The sequence below is a fragment of the Lontra canadensis genome, unplaced genomic scaffold (assembly GCF_010015895.1).
Source record: "Lontra canadensis isolate GAN:19392208 unplaced genomic scaffold, GSC_riverotter_1.0 scaffold24, whole genome shotgun sequence".
Classification (NCBI taxonomy): Eukaryota; Metazoa; Chordata; class Mammalia; order Carnivora; family Mustelidae; genus Lontra; species Lontra canadensis.
In genome coordinates this window covers 15056693-15075007 of record NW_022631018.1, presented here as the reverse complement: position 1 = coordinate 15075007, position 18315 = coordinate 15056693, and the positions used below count along the sequence as shown (strand labels likewise).

Genomic DNA, 18315 nt, shown 5'->3' with positions numbered 1-18315 from the left:
GCCACTATTGCTTTATGACTTAGTAATTAAACTTACCTTTAATTTATATACAGAAGAAACAAAGCCTATATTTTCTTATTTTTCCCTTGAATTTCTGTAATTCTCCATTTGCTTTCTAAAATTCAAGCTAGCTAACATAAAAGTTTTAAAATACCATATGTTCCAATATCCTAAATGTGTTTGTGTGAAGGTAGGGGTAGAAGTAAGGGAATGGATATCGAGGGCTGGCTGTGGTTAATACAGATTTATAGGGGAAAGCTAGTGATGAGAGGGTCCAGTCCATTGTCGGGAGAGAATTTTCTGTTGGAATGTGTACAGTAAAGATGCTCCCTCTGTCTTTAGAACCTTCCAGAAAGACTCAAGCATTAGAAGCATTCCTTGTGTGACTCCAACCCTGAGATACCATTCTACTTCAATTTAATTTGCCAGTTTGTTTTAGTTAAACTTAAGGGTTATGGATTAACTTAGCAGGTGCTAAAGTGAAAGTAGTAAGGCAAGGGAACTTTAAAAATAAAATTAAGGGATGAAATAATTTTAAATAAAACTGAATGCTTAGACATATAATGATAAACAATAATTTTGTGTTGGTATTGGGTTTGAAACACAATGACTGGGTAATTATTATTTTTTTTGGTACTATCAATTGGGTTTTTTTCATTTCATTCATGTGTTTAAATCAAATAAATTGGAATAAGAATAAGAAAGCAAGCAAATTGGGGCCCTAATTTTTTTCTGTCATTCTTAATTTTAAACTTTATTTATCTTTAAAATTAATAACTTTTTGTAAATTACTATTTTTATTTTTTTCTGAAATGAGGGGGGTCAGCTCTGATACATTCAAGGCATCTGAATTTCAAATCAATTTTTTTGTAATTTTATTCTTTTTCTAGCATTTTGAGGGGCACTGGGGAGAAAAACTTACTTTCCTCTGTCTTGTCACTATAACATTTAGACACAGATTTGTTTATTTTTCAAAGTATATTTTATTTGAACATGGGAGATAAAGGTTTTGTAAGATTCTAATACCTCAGTAATGATAAAAACTAATTTCTGAAGTTCTAATCAGTTTTGGAGAAATCCCCAAATTGAAAAGTTTCAAGCAACTATAACCTTTGAATGATACATGATTTTTAAAAAGTTGTATCTGTAAATCAAAGACTGAATTAACAGACTTGTGTGTTAATTAATCTCTCTGCAGGTTCTCAGTTATCTCAAAGGCTCATAATTTCTTTGTTTAGATTTATCTGCTGGTTGGATTTTCCAAATATATTTACCTGTCTGTAGAGGCCCTGGATTGAAAAAGAAAATTGTATAAAGGATGAATCATGACACTTTTAAGATGCTATTTGTATTCATTATTTAATGATATGTTAAAATCATTTCACTTAAATGTGTATTTTCCTTTTATGTTGAATGCTACAGTTATAAATGGTTCCTGTCCATGCCTTTTGTCAGACAGTGTTTATTAACTTAAATACATCGCACAGTTCTTAAGATTGACATTGTCTACAAGGATTACAGTTAACTACTGCGTTCTACTATACACCTTAATACCATACGGTCTCTTAGCAGAGAGAAAAATTCCTTTATAAATTTCCTTAAATAAAAGCCTAACTGATCAAATCTTTAAAGGAAAACTTTACTATATAGACTGTATATTTAAACCATAACAATTTGAATGGATAGTCACATAGCTTAATATTTTAATTAATGATTTTATCTACATAAAATGGAGACGATAATGCATTTTGGATGATAATATGCAATTGAAAATTATTTTACACAAAAAATCTTGGGCACATTACTTAAACTTCCTAGTTATACATTTCTTTATCATAATTTGAAATTGTTAAATTCATTGATACCTGATATTGCCTTCACATCTTAACAGAATACATTGAATATTCTAACCGAAAAGGCCGTTCTTAGGAAAGTTCTCCTGTACTTTATGTGTATGACCTCTAGGGGGCACCAAAAGATCTGATTGCAGGCATGGCCTGGTAGATTCCCGCAGCTATTGATCTAGTTTTTACAATCTAACAGGTGTGTGGGGAAATGCGCTATCAGTTGAATAAAACCAAAATGGAGAAGGATGAGGCAGAGAAGGAACACAGAGAGTACAGAACAAAAACTAAAAGGGATCTTGAAATTAAAGATGAGGTAAGAGATGACAAGTGTAACTACAACGATTAAAGACATAATTAAAGATGTAAGTTATTTATTTCTGTTATATTGCTTCTAACTAATGGAACAATCCCGTTTATACTATTAAAAGAATTTCATTTATACTTGCCTAAAATTATCACCTTTCACATGAAATGGTGAGAATACAACTGCCTGCATATAAAATCCCAATCTGACAGGTCATAAATATACATTTGGATATGTGTATCTATTACTTACAAAAGTAAAAAAAAAAAATGTTCTAATGCACAGTTTGAACCTAAAATATACGTACATAAAGTTCTTGAAAGATGCCAACTTGAATCCAATTTTAAGTGAAAAAGTTTAAAATTTGTAAGATGAGATGAGTTGATATGTAAATATGTCAATCAACTTGATTGTTGGCAGAGTGAAACCAGTTTTAACTAAGATAACCATGAATACGTTTGCACAAGAAGCCTTAAATACAGGGAAATTAGAAATGTTAGGGGGAAATGGTGCTTACTTCCATTTCAGTTGAACAGATGTTTTATGTTATATCTTTGTTGAGATTGTGTAGCTACTCCAATTTTAATTGATGACATGGATGAAGTTTTGAGAGAGGCAGTTCTAATAGACTCACTTTGGGTTTTCTACTTTTGTGTTACAGTATAGAACATTGAAGGTTTTCATTCTTTATGTTCAATGGAAGCAGATTGGTAAATCTATTCAGTAAAATGAGTTCTCGGTTTCAGTATTTTTTTTTTTTAAAACCACAATTTAAAAGTAGGTAAACTTTAAAGTATTTTTTTTTCAAATGTATTTCTAGTTCATAGCTTTTACCATGCTTTCCAGCATCTTTTCCCTTTCAACCCAGTGAACTCTCTATGCAGATGATGTAAAGACGATTGGGGAAAGTATTAAAAATGAAAGTGATAATGAAATTTAGTACTTGAAAAAGTTTTTCAAGTCGTAGCTGAAATCCCTGGCACTAAATTAACATCTGAACAACCAGAATCAGATTCTGCTTTTGTACCACTATATTCAGAGTGTTATGAGTTTTAATTTTGAGCATTTTCATTATTAACATATACAGATAATGAAACTGTTTTGTTGCATCCAGCTGGGGGCGTGCCTGATAGTGAATTGGATAATGCTCCTTCAGCAACGGAAGGTGTAGCACTACCAAACCAAACAGAACTTTCCTTTCCTGACATATTATGACTTTTTTTTTTTTCTTTAAAGGTTATCTTGGTATGCTCACCAGGCATTCTTATATGCTTTTGTATTATTCTATAATGTCTGCCCAACATAACAACTTGAACTAATTTGAAAAAAAAAAATAAGACTATCTGAGTTATTTAAAATTCCAGGATGATGTTCTAGGGAGACAAAACAAGGTCAGAATAATAAGATTATCGTATCACTTGTAAATTTGTAATGTCTGTCTTTCAGAGCTCTAACTCGCTGCAACAATTAACCAACAATGATAGGGAGGCCAAAGTGGCAGGATTTTTAAAGAAGGCTTTTTCATTTGTAAACATTTCCTGCTTCCTAGTCAAACATTAGCAGTTTCATAATGATTTCTAGTGTTGCTTTTAGATAAAGATGTGCCTTCTTAGGAGGTCACGGGGGGTAGGAATAAAACCTTGGAATGGTTACCAGGGGTTTGTGATGGGATGTCCTTGTTATCATTTTCTCCGGGACAGAATGTGGGGAAATCTTAGAGGTGCTCTTTGTAACTATTTCATACTGAACAGGCAGCTTCAGAAAAGAAAGTGGTGGTGTCTCGTTCCATGCATGATCTGGAGGAGCAAAGCAGTGATTGTTCTTTGGTCTTTCAGCCATGACCTGACCTTCTGTCTCTACGACCAAAGAGCTGCTTTGCTTGGCCACCATCTGCACTCAAGAGAGAAATTTACATGCAGCTTCTCAAAGCTGTGCATGTTGAGCATTTATCGGAAATACTTAGAGCAATAGGCAGCGTATTTAACTGGTAAAGTGGTGCACGTCGTGCAGGTCAGCCCAACAAGAAGGCCCTCTCCCGATGTACAGACAAAGCGCTCCTTGTAATACAGTCATTTTGTTCATATTTTTGTTAATCTGGCTTCTCGATACGTCTCTAAAGTAGGTGGGAAACTGTGAGATTGGAATGTGGTAAGAACAAGAGCTTTTTTGATGTATACAAAACAGGGCAAATGGTTGACCACCAAAATCATTTTCTTTGTGACCCGAGTCTTGACTCTGGCATAATTAGAAGGAAGGGTTAGGGGAGGAACAATAGCGATCTCTTCCTCCCACTTTCTCCTTTTCTTCTTTATATTGTGTCAGGAGCCCATGGGCAGATTATCCTTCCCATCAACTCCTTTGTACCTCTTCAGCGGAGAGCGCTCCTGCCAGTCTGAGAGAATGCTTCTCGCACAAAAAAAAAAAAAAAAAAAAAAGACATTTGGTATGGAGGAGAATGAAAAATCTGTGCCCTAGTTTTTATTTGAAATTTTTCTGTAGGCAACAGGTACACACACACACACACACACACACACACACACGGAGTCCATTATGGGAGTTGAAAAACATATAAAAAATGTCATAATGAGTTCCCACACATCCATCACCTAGGTTAATCATTTTGCCAGTCCTGTTCTAGCTCACATGTTTTCTCTCCTCCTTCATCTTCTCTGTCACTGTCTGTTTCTTCATCTTCTCTTCCACAGCCTGTTCATCTGTCTCCTTCTTCTGTTGCTCCTTTTGCTGAAGCATTTGAGGCAGATCTCAGACATGATGTTATTTCACCCGTGAACCCCTCAGCCTGTGTCTCTGAAGGATTTTTTTTTTCGTAATCGCTATGTCGTTGTCACCCCTGACAATACTAACAATAATTCTTTAAAATCTCGTCATGCCTGGCCCATACTCAGGCTTATTCTGACCGTCTCCATAGTGCCCCTTTCACAGCTGGTTTATCCAAACCCGACATGCGGGTGTGTTTTGTATGTCAGAATGTTATGGGTTTATCTTCTTTAACAGGGAATAAGGGGATATCCCAGCAAAATTTCAACTTTATTATCTGTTGGTGTCCTATTAAATTTCATACATACGTGTCAGTGATGCTTTATACAAGGTGACTCATTGTCGTTCTGAAGAAATAAGAATTCCTCCTACAGCAGCTGCGTGAGGGAGGTGACCCCATGCGGCAACCCCAGTCAGCAGATCCCTTTAGAGTCGGAAACCCACAATTCGTAATTAACTTCTGAGCCTTACATTCAAGGTTGGGGAATGCTGAGGGAAGCCCTCTTACATAGTGCTGCCTAAGTGGAAGTATCCTTGCCACCTTCCCTTCTAGTACATGAATCTCAGAAAGTGATTCTTCAGAGCACAGAGGGGTGAGCGGGGCATCGTGTAAAAGGAAAATGCAGGGGCCTGTGTCCAAAATGCAGGAAGAAAGTGCTGCTAGAGATATTACAATATAAAACATTGTCCTTTCTTCTAGAATGTCTCTTTCTCTTCCTCTTCCTCCCTTCCCTTTTCTCTCTCCTTCTTGCCCAGTATTTGCTGTTTGACTTCAGACCACGTCCCGCACAGGCATGCCCATCGGGGAGCGCAGGCCTGGTGGGACCCAGATCAGGAAGGGCAGAGACTCCATGCTGGATCTCCCGAGCGGGCAGGAGTGATGACAATTGGAGGCAGGGATGGTCACCACCGTGTCCTGAGCTGTCTGTCAGGGGTGACACACTCAACCTAATCTTCCCCAGGCTCACATCCGGGCTCCTGCCAGAGGCAGAGGGCAACAGCAGAACACAACCTGTCCCTCCCCGCCCTCACACTGCCATGACCTGATTCTACCCGAGGCAGAAGGCGGCCAGATCCCCAAGTCTGTGCCAGAAGAGGCAGCTGCAGAGGACAGTGTCTGAGTCTCGGGGCTGCTGGGAGGCGGTGAAGAGATAAGACCACAGCTATGAAGGGGGGGTCCCACTGTCCCATCGGACATCTCTGACAAAGCACAAATGCCAATAGATAATCATTACAGATTTCAAGATGTCGACCACAGAGCATTAAACAGCAGAGCCCAGCACCCTTCTAAACACGGAGCTCCGGACGACGGCCCCAGCCACACGCCCGTGACGTGACGCTGCCAAGGCCATGGGGGTGGGCAGGCTGCTGCAGGTCGATACACACCCACTTCCACGTCTGGATGTACATGAGTGTTTAACACACCCATATGGCCCACACCCATAAGAGGGGGCTGCCCAACTGCACCTCCGGGGCCGGTCTGACCCACTGCATGCTTTTATGAATAAAGTTGTGTTAGAACCCAGCCCCTTTCGTTCAGGCACATGCTGTCGATGGCTGCTTTCCTCCGCACAGTCGAGCTGTGGCAGTGACCCCATCCCCGTAGCCCACAGTGACTTACAGTATTTACTATCTGAGCTTTTGTAGAAGTTTGCCGCCCCTGCCCTGGCTACAGAAATAGAACTGGATGGCTTGAGGTTCTCACGCCTTACTGGAAGGCAGGGCTCTTTGAGTTTGGAGACTCATCAGTCTCGGGTGGTAACTTAATGGTTTCAGAGTATTTTGCAGGACGGTGCATGGCCTCACCCCTGGTCTCTCAGCCGTAACATTGCCACGTGAGTATGCTGCAGGTTAGAATGTCATTACCGTAGTAGTGGCCCGTGGCTTAATAATGGCTTAGATGAAAGGGGCTCCTGGGTGGCTCAGGTGGCTAAGTGTCTGCCTTTGGCTCAGGTCATGATCTCAGGGTCTTGGGATCCAGCCCTCTGTCAGGCTCCCTGCTCAGCAGGAAGCCTGCTCTCCATGCCCCTGCCCTGCCGCTCATGCTCCCTCACCCTCTCTGTCTCACTCTCAAATAAATACATAAATAAATATTTAAAAATAAATAATGGTTTAGATGAGAGTGTAAATATAAATATAAAATGTATTTTGTGGTACAGTTTAACTTGGTAAAAGAATTTTCAAGAGACAGGAAGACTTTTTTTTTTTTTTTTTAAACCCAGCATTGCACGAGTTATTACTTTGGAGTTGTGGCTACAATTGAGCAGGAAGCATTGAGGTTCGGACTTCCTTGAGCAAACCAAATAAGTAGATCTGAAGGTTTGGGCTGGAACAATCAGGGCGGGAAAGCATCGGAGCTCCTGTCTACAGCAGTAGGATTCAGCACTTTGGTACTAAAGTCCCACGTGGACTCTAGCAACACGGGAATTATTTCTGAAGTTCACTGGAATGAATGAGATTGTTGGAGGAAGCGCATCTGTTTTGTGAAAGGATGAGAAGAAGCCTTGCAAGTCCTAAAGGGAGGGCCTACTTAAGGCCAGAGAAACAAAAGCAATAAAGAAAACGTGAAGAATTGTACCTTTTTACTTAGAGAAGTCTAACACATCGTTGTGCTGTCTTCAAGCGCTTGACAGATTCTTTGAAGGACAAAGTTAAACACCTGCTCTGGATCTTCCGTGTGGGTGGAAGGAATAAGAACAAAGCAATTTAATCACAGCCACTGGATATCCCAGTAGCCTGGAAGAAGAACTTTCTGACAGGGAGACGGAAGGAGATCGCAGCAACAGGCCATGGAACTTTCTTCCCTGAAATCGCTAGTTTCAGACAAAAATGGCAGGATGCCAAAGGCCCAGCTCGCGGACCTGCGAGGTCCACCGTCTCCCACTGGACTGTGGAAGCACCTTCAGAATATCTCAGGCTCCCTGTTCAAGCGGCCAGGAGCGGCATCCGTCTTTTCTACTTGCAGTTTCGCACCTACACATTAAAGCAGAATCCTCCTCGGCTCTGTGCTCTGCTGTGTCTGTAATGCCTTGTGCTCTCGTCAGAAGGCTCCGGGAGAATGTACAGAGAATGGATGGCTTCTGGAGAGCCAGACTCGAGAGACTTTTCAACTACCACCTGCAGTCGCACTTCTGCCTCTAAAAACTGACTGGGAGAGGGGCCACTTGGGCATGCCGTTAGCACATGTAATCACTCGGTCCTGGTGATGACAGAGTTGCTCGCCACTGTTCTTCACACCCTCTTCCGCTGCTGGAAGCTTAGCGCATCCCGCTCCCTGCTACCCGCTCAGGCAGTGGCCCTGCACGCGCGCGGGCCCGGCCTCCCCAGACCGATGGAGGAGGCGCCGTGGGGGTGCTAGCTGGAAGACCCGGGTCCTGCCCTGAGGGAGTTTATATTCTAGCTGAGGAGACAGGGTACACATTTGAACATGCCTACAAAAGACTTGCAAAGCAGCATATCGACAAGTGCAAATTAATGTAGTGTGAAGTTCATGCTGGCTCTGGCCCATGAGAGGCAGAATCTGCTTCCATGTGTGTGATGCAATAAAGCTTTTTTTTTTTTTTATAGCATCTTCCCTAAGTACGCCCTAAAGCATTGTTCAGATAAATTTGTGTTCTTATCACAGCCTAACCAAGAATTCTGAGCAAATTCTTCAGCCTGGCGTGCGTCTAATAAATCAGCCTCTTTTGTCCTGGCGCTGCACGATGCTTGAATGGGACAAATGGGATTATGTAAATAAAAATATCTTCGTTTAATAAAAGATTATCGAACCTCTCGTTTTTCTCCAACGCCAGGCAAAGTTAATGTCTTCATTCTAAACCACAACTATGTCAGTAAAGTCACAAAATGAGCAGTGAAAAAGTAAGTTCCCTTTTTTTCTTTTTCTTTCTTTCTTTTTTTTTTTTTTAAAGGAGCAGTTTCAAATCGCCCCAGTGAGTAATGCCAAGTTGGAGATCGTTGGGGCATTTAGCATTTGGTGACTTAGCTAATGATTTGTGCTGAGGTTTTAGGTAGCAGTATGTATGGTCATTCACGAAAGCACAGCAGAAATTCAAACTTCCTCTCCAGGAAACATGGTAATGCTGTTCGCCATAATGATGTATTTTTAAAAAATCAAATGTGTAAGCAGAAACAATATATCTGAAGATAGCAATTTAGGGCGATTTAGAGAGAAGGGCACAAACAGGACATAAAGCAAGCCCATTTAGAAAGCATATGCCTTATGGGGTAAACATTTAGAAAGAAATGTTTGCTTTTGGAGAAGACTATAAAGCTGTAAACTGAACTCAAGGAGTTTTTGCTCTATTTTCAGTTTCACTGAGTGATCTATATTTTGGTCCTTACAATTTTTTTGTGTGTGCTTCCTTTGACATTGAATGTTGGACTCACAGACGTACCTGCCATTCTCACGGAGCACCTTCTTGGGAACCGACTCTGCGACTGTGGTAGCGACCGGGTGGCCCGTGGCTCCCCATGTGTCCACGTGGGGCAGCAAACTAGAAGGCAGTAGACAGAGGACAACTCCATGTGCTTTTTTTTTTTTTTAAACAATCCAGAAACATTAGTATTGATATCCAGCATAAATATTACTAATTACTACAGATGTATACACTTTAAAATAATATTTATTATATGAACATAAGTATATGCACCGAAGCCAATAATTCCATCACCCAATAGAACAAATCGTTTTCATTTTTCTGTTTTACTTTCTACATTTTGTCCATATGAATATATGATATTTGCAATTAGTAAACATAGCCTAGGTATAATTTTGGTTTTTGCTTGTTTCACATAACTCTATCTCCAGCATTTTCATGTGTTGCTGCTTGTTCCTCATAGTGATCACTTTAATAGGGCCATTTACATGTATTTCTTTTTTAAGATTTTATTTATTTATTCGACGGACAGAGATGAGAAGAGGCAGAGAGGCAGGCAAAGAGAGGGGGTGGGGGAAGCAGGCTCCTCACAAAGCAGAGAGCCCGATGCGGGGCTCGATCCCAGGACCCTGGGATCATGACCCGAGCCGAAGGCAGAAGCTTTAACCCACTGAGCCACGCAGGCGTCCCCATTTACATGTATTTTAAAGGACAGAATAAGAAGTCAGGTTTGGAATAGAACAGACACTGTTACAAATTCAGAATTTTTTACCCTAAACTTCACTTGTTGCTTTATTTTTTTTAAAGATTTTATTTATTGATTTGACAGATCACAAGTAGGCAGAAAGGCAGGCAGAGAGAGAGAGGGGAGGAAGCAGGCTCCCTGCCGAGCAGAGAGCCCGATGTGGAACTCGATCCCAGGACCCTGAGATCATGACCTGAGCCAAACTCAGAGGCTTAACCCACTGAGCCACCCAGGCACCCCACTTGTTGCTTTAATTCAACCATCATGTATCCCATGCACCATGTTGGCCTAGAATGGGCTTCTGTTTTCTGTTCTTAAAGAACGGAAGGTATAAGACAGGTATGCAAACAAATACATGTCCCAGAGATCCCAGTAACTGTAATTAGCAAACTACAAGGGTACAAGGATTTAGAAGAGAGGGAGCTGGCATCTTTGGAGGGTGGGTAGGATGTTGCCCAGCAGGGATGAGAGGGAGACATTCTGGTTGGGAGGTCCAATGTGGCAACTTGACCAAAGGACGGGGCAGGGCTGGGGTTGGGATGTGAGAAAGGAGGATGCATTCAAGGAACACATGTGTCTTTTGATCCCATAGCATGCTAGTGTAACTGACCTCAATATCTCCAATGCCACGGCTCCATTATAAAAGATTGCCCATAGAAAACGGGCTGCTTTCTGTAAGGTTCAGAATCCCAGGGTAATCACCTGTTATATAACCTACTGCACACCCTGCAGTCAGGCACCAAAATCATACTGTATCCGCGGAATGTTTGCATAAGTTTTTCATTTCCTCTGTAGTATTTTCTACATGAGGGAATAATTTTAAGATGTTCAAATTTCAGTTAGTAACAATAAAATGTCATTTTGTAAATAATGTTAGAATCGAGTAGCATTAGTTTTTAGGAATAAAAAATTCACAGTTACCTTAATGATTTGTAGAAGAATTTCTGCATGACTAATGGTGGAGGGTCAAATTCAGGGTACAGTCCAAAGACGTGACTTCGGCTTTTTGATTCGGCTTTTTGGCTATCTTCCTGAGCAAACGTCTCAGAGCCTTACCTTCTTTCCCAGGAAGTGAAAACCCTGGAGAAATGATAGCTAAGATTTTTCTTTAGCTCAAAATTCCTGTGTTTCTAGAAACATAGGAAATATTTCTCTGCCCCTCTTAATGATGAATTAAGTATTAATAAAATCATTATAAATTGCATAGAGTCTCAAGTGTCATTTCAGATTTTACAGTTGTTCACCTGATTTGATAAGGATGAAATTTTATTGTCGTCAATTTTAGATCATATTCTTTTCATTATGATTAATAATAGTACAATAAAATGACTAGCCTTTTAAATGGCTGAATTTAATTACAAGATAGACTTTAATTTGCAATAAGGATTAAAGCCCTACTCTGAATTAAGAATGAAATTCTACTGGAAGCATTTCAGGCCACAGCAAACTGTTTTAAGGAAGTATTTTAGAGGAATAGCCAGCCTTCCCCAAACCCACGGAATTACATATCCCCAGCCAGAGTTTCCCTGTGAACGCACAATCCGCAGGATGACAAGGATGTTCTCCTGTGATTCTAATAGTTAATCCTTCCCCTTAACACTTGCACTTGGTGCTCTTGTAAGTGCAGTGATGGAAGGAAATGCTGTGGTTAGAATAAGATCATGTTCAGTTTCTGTGTTTTGATTTTTTTTTAGTCACCAAAATGAAAACTTTTTTTTTTTTTTTTAATTCTCTTAGAGGCTTTACATATCCCTGGAATATTTCCCTGGCCCTCACTGGAGTCTGGTGTGAAAGACTGCCCTAGACAGAGATTCTAGATATAGCTGACTGTTAATGAATTGCAAGGTGTCTAGGTTTTTTCCTATTGTTCTCGTTAACGGAGGGTCAAAGTGATTTAACCCTTTTTGGTGTTGGCATCTTTTTTTAAGTGGATCAGCTGCAGTAACATTTCATTTTTAGGGAAAAGACAAGTAAGCAGCAGTGTCTTTACTTCTGGCCTGCCTTCTGCTCTCCCAGTGAGGAATGGAAAATTGTTCTTTGTGTCAAATCTCTCTACTTACAACTGAAGTTCTGATGTTCATTCTGTCTCTGTCTCTCTCTCTCCATGGCAATAACTCATGCAAACGACAGCATTAGCCTGGCTTTGGAAATCCTAAGTCAAGCTGTGGTTGAAAGTTCCCATTGAAGTGCAAGGGAGTGTGCCTGTCTCCTTAGAATGGCAGCTAAGGAAAACGGGGAGGGAAAAACTTCCATGAACTGGAAAGAATTGTTCCACTTGAAAGATTGTCTCACCATTGCAAGTACTGCCTTTTCACTTGGAACCCTCTTTCGCTTGCTCAGAATTTCATGCACAGACCTCTGAATTCACTCAGGGGCATCTGGTGGCTTAGTCTATTGGGCATCTGACACTAGGTTTTGGCTCAGGTCATGATCTCATGGGTCGTGGGATTGAGCCCCATGTTGGGCTCTGTGCTCAGTGGGGAGTCTGCTTGGGATTCTCTCTCTCCCTCTCCTTTCCACTTGTGCTCTCCCTCTCTAAAATAAATTTTTAAAAATTTTTAAAAAAGAAAGCAATATGAATTCACTCATACCAAGAGGTAATGGTCAGATCCTAATTTGAGTTAGAAACTTTGGGATGTTGTGTTCAAGTTGTGTCTACACTTAAGGTTATTTTAGAATCATAGGACTGGGTCATCATTTCTTTCTTAACCCACTGAAGGTCCACTATGTATACATGGTTGAAGCCATAGAGGTTTTTATAACAAGAATCAGATATGGTTTCATCTAAGGGGGGAGTTAAGATGATGGATCAGATACGTACATATGCCTATATTTTAAAATCTATGTATGGATATTTATCGTTGTGTGTATCTTACTAATATGTCATACAAGAGGTATGACTAGCTGATGACTTTACTTGAGCGGAGCCTGAGGTCTTAAGACTCTAAATGCTGAATTTAGGAGACCTTAGACTAACTTCATCATCCAGAACAGAAGGGAGGACCCTAGAGTTTTCTCAGCCATAAAAGCAAGAAAAGAGGAGTGGAGGGTAAGAGGAGAAAAAACTGGAGGAGAAAAAGAGGAAGATTTTAGAAACCATTCTAAAGACATTTACCCAGAAAACAACTGGGCTTTTGCCTCTACATATTCTGCTTCCCACTAGACTAACTCAGAGAAGGCAAATATGACCACAGATCCATCATTATGTTCCATCAGTATTTTCAGGAGGGATCCATGGTAATAAGTTTTTTTTTTTGAAAACTGTAATTGCTATTATAACCTCCTTCTCCCCACATCCCTGCCCCAAACCATTACTGGTCATTGGGAGTAATTTGATAGAGCTTTGCATTTTTCAGAAGATGCTTTCTAATCACAGAGCAATACAATTCACGGACATGATTGTTTTCTTTAGTCTCTCTCCTCTCATTGGCCGCATATGCAAAATCAGAGGGAGGGCCTTGGATCATAAGGAGCAATGGTTTAGTGGGCACTGAGAACCAGAAAGTTTGTAATGATTCATTCTGTCCCCTTCATGTTGTCGATGATTAGACAGCAGGTGAGAAGAGAACGATTACCTCATTTTTAGGCACTCATTTGCTTAATTAATAGTTATTGGTAAACTATTACATGTCACTCACAATTAGGTACTGAGTTTGCAATGAGATATGCCTAAAATGAAATATGTGCGTTGCTCAAACAACTCTTATAGTCTGGCAAGGAGGTGAAAATGTGACGAGAGGGCTCAGTGTAAGTGGCTTACTGTGGTGTGACAGAGTTCAAAAAAGACCCTACTCAACTGCCAATTTTCCACAAGGATAAGAAAATTCAATAGGGGAAATAATAGTTTTTCAACAAATGGTGCTGGGCAAACTGGATATCCACACAGGAAAGAATGAACTTGGCCTGCTACCTTGCACCATATACAAAAATTCACTCGAAGTGAAGACCTAAATAAGAGCTAAATTGTTAAAACTCTTGGGAGACAACAGAGGCATAAATCCCTTTGAGCTTGGTCTAGATAGTGGTTTCTTAGATCTGACACCAAAAGCACAAGCAATAGAAGAATGAAAAATAGATAAATTGGGTGTCATCAAAATAGGAAACTTTTGTGCTTCGAAGGACACCATCAAGAAAGTGACATGATGAGAGATCATGTTTACAAATAATGTAGCTGCTAAGAGATTTGTAACTGGGACTTATAAAGCATGCTTAAATTTTAATAAAAAAAAAAGACAACCCAATTTAAAAACAGGCAAAGAATCTTTTTCTTTAAAGATTTTATTTTTTTGAGAGAGAAAGAGTGCATAGGTGGGAGGGAAGGGCAAAGGGAGAGGGAGAACCAGACTCCCCACTGAGCAGAGAACCCATTACGGGGCTCCATCCCAATACCCCAAGATCATGACCTGAGCTGAAGACAGACTCTTAACCAGCTAAAGTACCCAGGCACCCCAAGCAAAGAATCTTAATAGATGTTTCTTCAAAGAAGATAGGCAGATAGAAGAAAAAGCATGTGAAAGATAGAAGATAGAAGAAAAAGCATGTGAAAAGTTGCTCATCATCGTTAACTCTCAGAGAAATGCAAATCCAAATCAAAATGAGATACTACTTCATCCCTACTAAAATGGCTAAAATCAAGAGGATAGATAATAACAAGTGTTGACAAGGATGTGGAGAAATTGGAGCCTCATGAATTGCTAGTAGGATTGTAAAGTAGTGTAGCTGCTTTGGAAGAAAGTCTGGCAGTTTCTCCAAAGGTTGAACATAGAGTCACACTATAACCCAGTAATTCCACTGCTATGTATGTACTCAAGGGAAATGAAACATATCCCCACAAAACTGTGTTCAGGAATGTTCAAAGCAGTATTCATCATAATAGCCCCAAACTGGCAACAACTTAAATGGACATCAACTAATAAATAGATGAATAAAATGTGATTATATCTCTATCTCTATCTGTATGTTGACAATTAAAACAAAAGATGTCCCAGTACATTCCATAAAATGGTTGAACCATGAAAAGAGTATGCTGAGTGAAAGAAGCCTGTCTCAAAAGACAACATATTGTATGATTCCATTTGTGGGAAGTGTCCAAAATAGGCAAATTTATAGAGACAGAAAGATTCGTGGTTGTTTCTGGCTGAGGAGGTTGGGAGCATTTTGGGGGTGGGGGGAGGTACCGCTAATGGGCATGGGGTTTCTTTGTGGGTAATAAAGTGTTCTAAAATTGACCACTGTCATGGTTGCACAACTCTGAATAAACTGAAACATTCAGCTGTACACTTTAATGAGAAAATTGTATGTGAATTATGTCAATAAAGCCGTTGCTTAAAAAAATACTATCATAAAAGTCATATTTCAGCCTCGTCTAGAGTGGAGCAGAGAGATAGGAAGGGAAGGCCGTTCGGGCAAAAGGGACAGAATTTGCAGAGACCCTCTTCCATATATACCTGGAGGACAAAAGGAAGCTCAAGACATGAGGATGGAAGACTGAGCCCCAGAAAACTGACATCACTTGCCAGATATAGCAGGAAGCCACTTGAAGTCAGTCTCTGTCTTACGCATCCTTGTGTCCCCAGCACCTGGCACAGAGAAGGCTTATTACCACGAGTGTTATCTGTCAGTTGAATGAACTAAATGAATGCATGGGCGAGCTGAAGAATGAATTTTCAATAATAAGTAATAATACGGCAACTAGAGGACGCATCCTTTAACACCTAGTTCATCTTTGTTGTGCAGGCAAAAAGCTTGAGTCAGAATCGAGGAGAAAGTACTTCTTTTGGGGCACCTGGGTGGCTCAGTTGGTTAAGTATCTGACTCTTGATTTCAACTCAGATCACGATCTCAGGGTGGTGAGATCAAGCACCGTGTCAGGCTCTGCACTGGGCATGAAGCCTTCTTAAGTTTCTCTCTCTCCCTCTTCCCCTTCCTCCACATACACTATCTCTCTCTCTAAAAAAAAAAAAAGAAAGAAAGAAAGAAAGAAAGAAAGAAAGAAAGAAAGAAAAGAAAAAAACTTCTTTTATAATAATACTTCTTTTTTTAGCAGTTAATTAGTCTAAAATGTTCAATCAGACTTTTTGTATTTTACCACTCTAATAAGTGTAAAATGGTATCTCATTGTGGTTTTAATTTGCATTTCCCTAATGATTAATGATATTAAACTACTTTTTGGGTGCTTACTTGCCATCCATATACTTTCATCAGTTATATCCACTCCCACGCTGTCATTCAAGATACTATCATCGTCACTGGTGTTATTGAAAGGATGTCATAACTGATGTCCCTTCTCCCTCTGTCTCCCCATCTTAGTCCCTTTGCAGCCAGAGGGACCCTGTTAAAACCTGTGTCAAATCTTGCTACTCTTCTGATTACAACTGTCTAGTGGTTCTTTCCCCTGCATCACTCTGCTCTAGCCACCCTAGCTTCCTTGATGTTCCATAAACACAGCAGGTACACTCCCACAGCAGGGCCTGGGTTCTTGCTCTTCCCATGAGAGCCATGTGCATCACAGCCTTCAAGCCACTGCTCTGATATTTCTGGGGCCTCAGTGTCTTGCAGGCAGTTAGGGTCCCAGTAACTGGAGGGTGGATGGGTAAAGAGGTTGGACCTGAAGTCAGATTCTAACTTCGCTATCTACTTGGGCAAATTACTTCAGATGTCTAAGCCTCAGTTTTCTTATCTGTAAAATGAGAATAGATAAAATTACCACTTTTAAAAAAATTTTTTAAAGGGGCGCCTGGGTGGCTTAGTGGGTTAAGCATCTGCCTTCAGCTCAGGTCAAGATCCCAGGGTCCTGGGATCGAGCCCTGCATGGGGCTCCCTACTCAACGGAGAGCCTGCTTCTCCCTCTCTCTCTGCCTACCTCCCTGCCTACTTGTGATCTCTGTCAAGTAAAAAAATAAAATAAAATAAAGTAAAATAAATTATGATTTATTTATTTATTTTAGAGATAGAGCACACATGAGCAGGAGGGTGCCAGAGAGAGGGGGAGCGAGAGAACCTTAAGCAGATTCCCTGCTGAGTGCGGAGCCTGACACGGGGCTCGATCCCATGACCCCAAGATCATAACCTGAGTTGACATGAAGAGTTGGTTACTCACCGACTGCGCCACCCAGGTGCCCATAAAATGATCACTTTACAGGATTTTGTAAAGTGTGAGATAATCTGTGTTAACCCTCTAGTTCAGCACGTGACCTAAAATGTTAATAACTTAATTAATGTCTCAATGGTTGCTCTTCCCATTCCCCACCCTTATCTCTTTCTCCTAACTGTGTTCTATCTTATCTAGTTGCTTTCCAGAGTCATGAGAACTGACTCTGGTATTCTGTGTGTGACCTGGCCGGTCATCTGAGTGTACAGTAATGGAGCCTCAGAGCTAGATTAGTTTGCCTTCATTTGCGTTACGTGTTTATCCAACGTGTTTCGCTGTGAGCTCTTACTGAGCATCGGTTCAGTTAAAACCCCAAATGGTATAGGTCTGCTGCCCCACAATGGACCGTAAATAGAGGTATTTGCATTTGTCTCTCTGAAAGTGGGTTATTTTGTTTGGACCTATTGTGTCAGCTGGTCTGAACCTCTTTGGATTCTGTTTTGACATCTCATCATCATTGATTAGTCCTCTCGGGTCTGTGTCACAGGCAGATTTGAACAGCACATCTTTGAGGCCTTAGTAAAGTCAGTGGTTTAAACAGCTTAGCACACGTAGCAGAAAAGACCCGGTAGACTGTGGCCGGAGACCCCCTGTAGCTAGATATTTTCATTCCGTCCTCCGTGTGTTTGCTTAAACTCGTGGTTTCTTTTCTTGTTTGAGAACCAGACCATTTTCCTTCTTCAAAATACTCTTAGCAAGTCAAAGCACATTTGACTTTCGTACCTACTATGTGCAAGTAGTGCATGCGGGCACCACTGAGCCGTATGACAGGTTCTCTTGACGGCAAACCTGAAGAAATTAGGCACAGATTGCTAAGAAACCAGAGCACCTTGTGAATGGGGATCAGATTCAAACCTGTGCTGGGAAACTCCCAGTGGAAGGGGGATGGGCCTGCCTGAAATTCCCATTGCTTCATCTAAACAATCTGGATAGACTAAATCAGAAATTTGAGGAATTTGACTCTGTAAAACCATTTTTTCAGATTTCTTCTGTTCAGTCTATTGGCCTACTGTCCTTTTAAAAGCATGTTTGTATATATATGTCAAATCCTTATGCTACACGGTGACCCTGAAACAACGTGGGTTTGAACTCCTAGGGGCCACTTATAAATG

General features: G+C 40.6%; 1 protein-coding gene across 6 annotated transcripts in view; it reads left to right on the top strand.

The window, feature by feature from the left end:
* SDCCAG8 (SHH signaling and ciliogenesis regulator SDCCAG8) overlaps nucleotides 1–18315 on the top strand; it is a 229618-nt gene that overhangs the window by 77031 nt on the left and 134272 nt on the right. For all 6 annotated transcript variants that reach the window (XM_032862916.1, XM_032862914.1, XM_032862913.1 and 3 more), the window contains exon 12: nucleotides 2044–2160. In XM_032862916.1, coding sequence (XP_032718807.1) covers nucleotides 2044–2160 — 117 coding nt within the window. The remainder of the gene's footprint in view (nucleotides 1–2043; nucleotides 2161–18315) is intronic.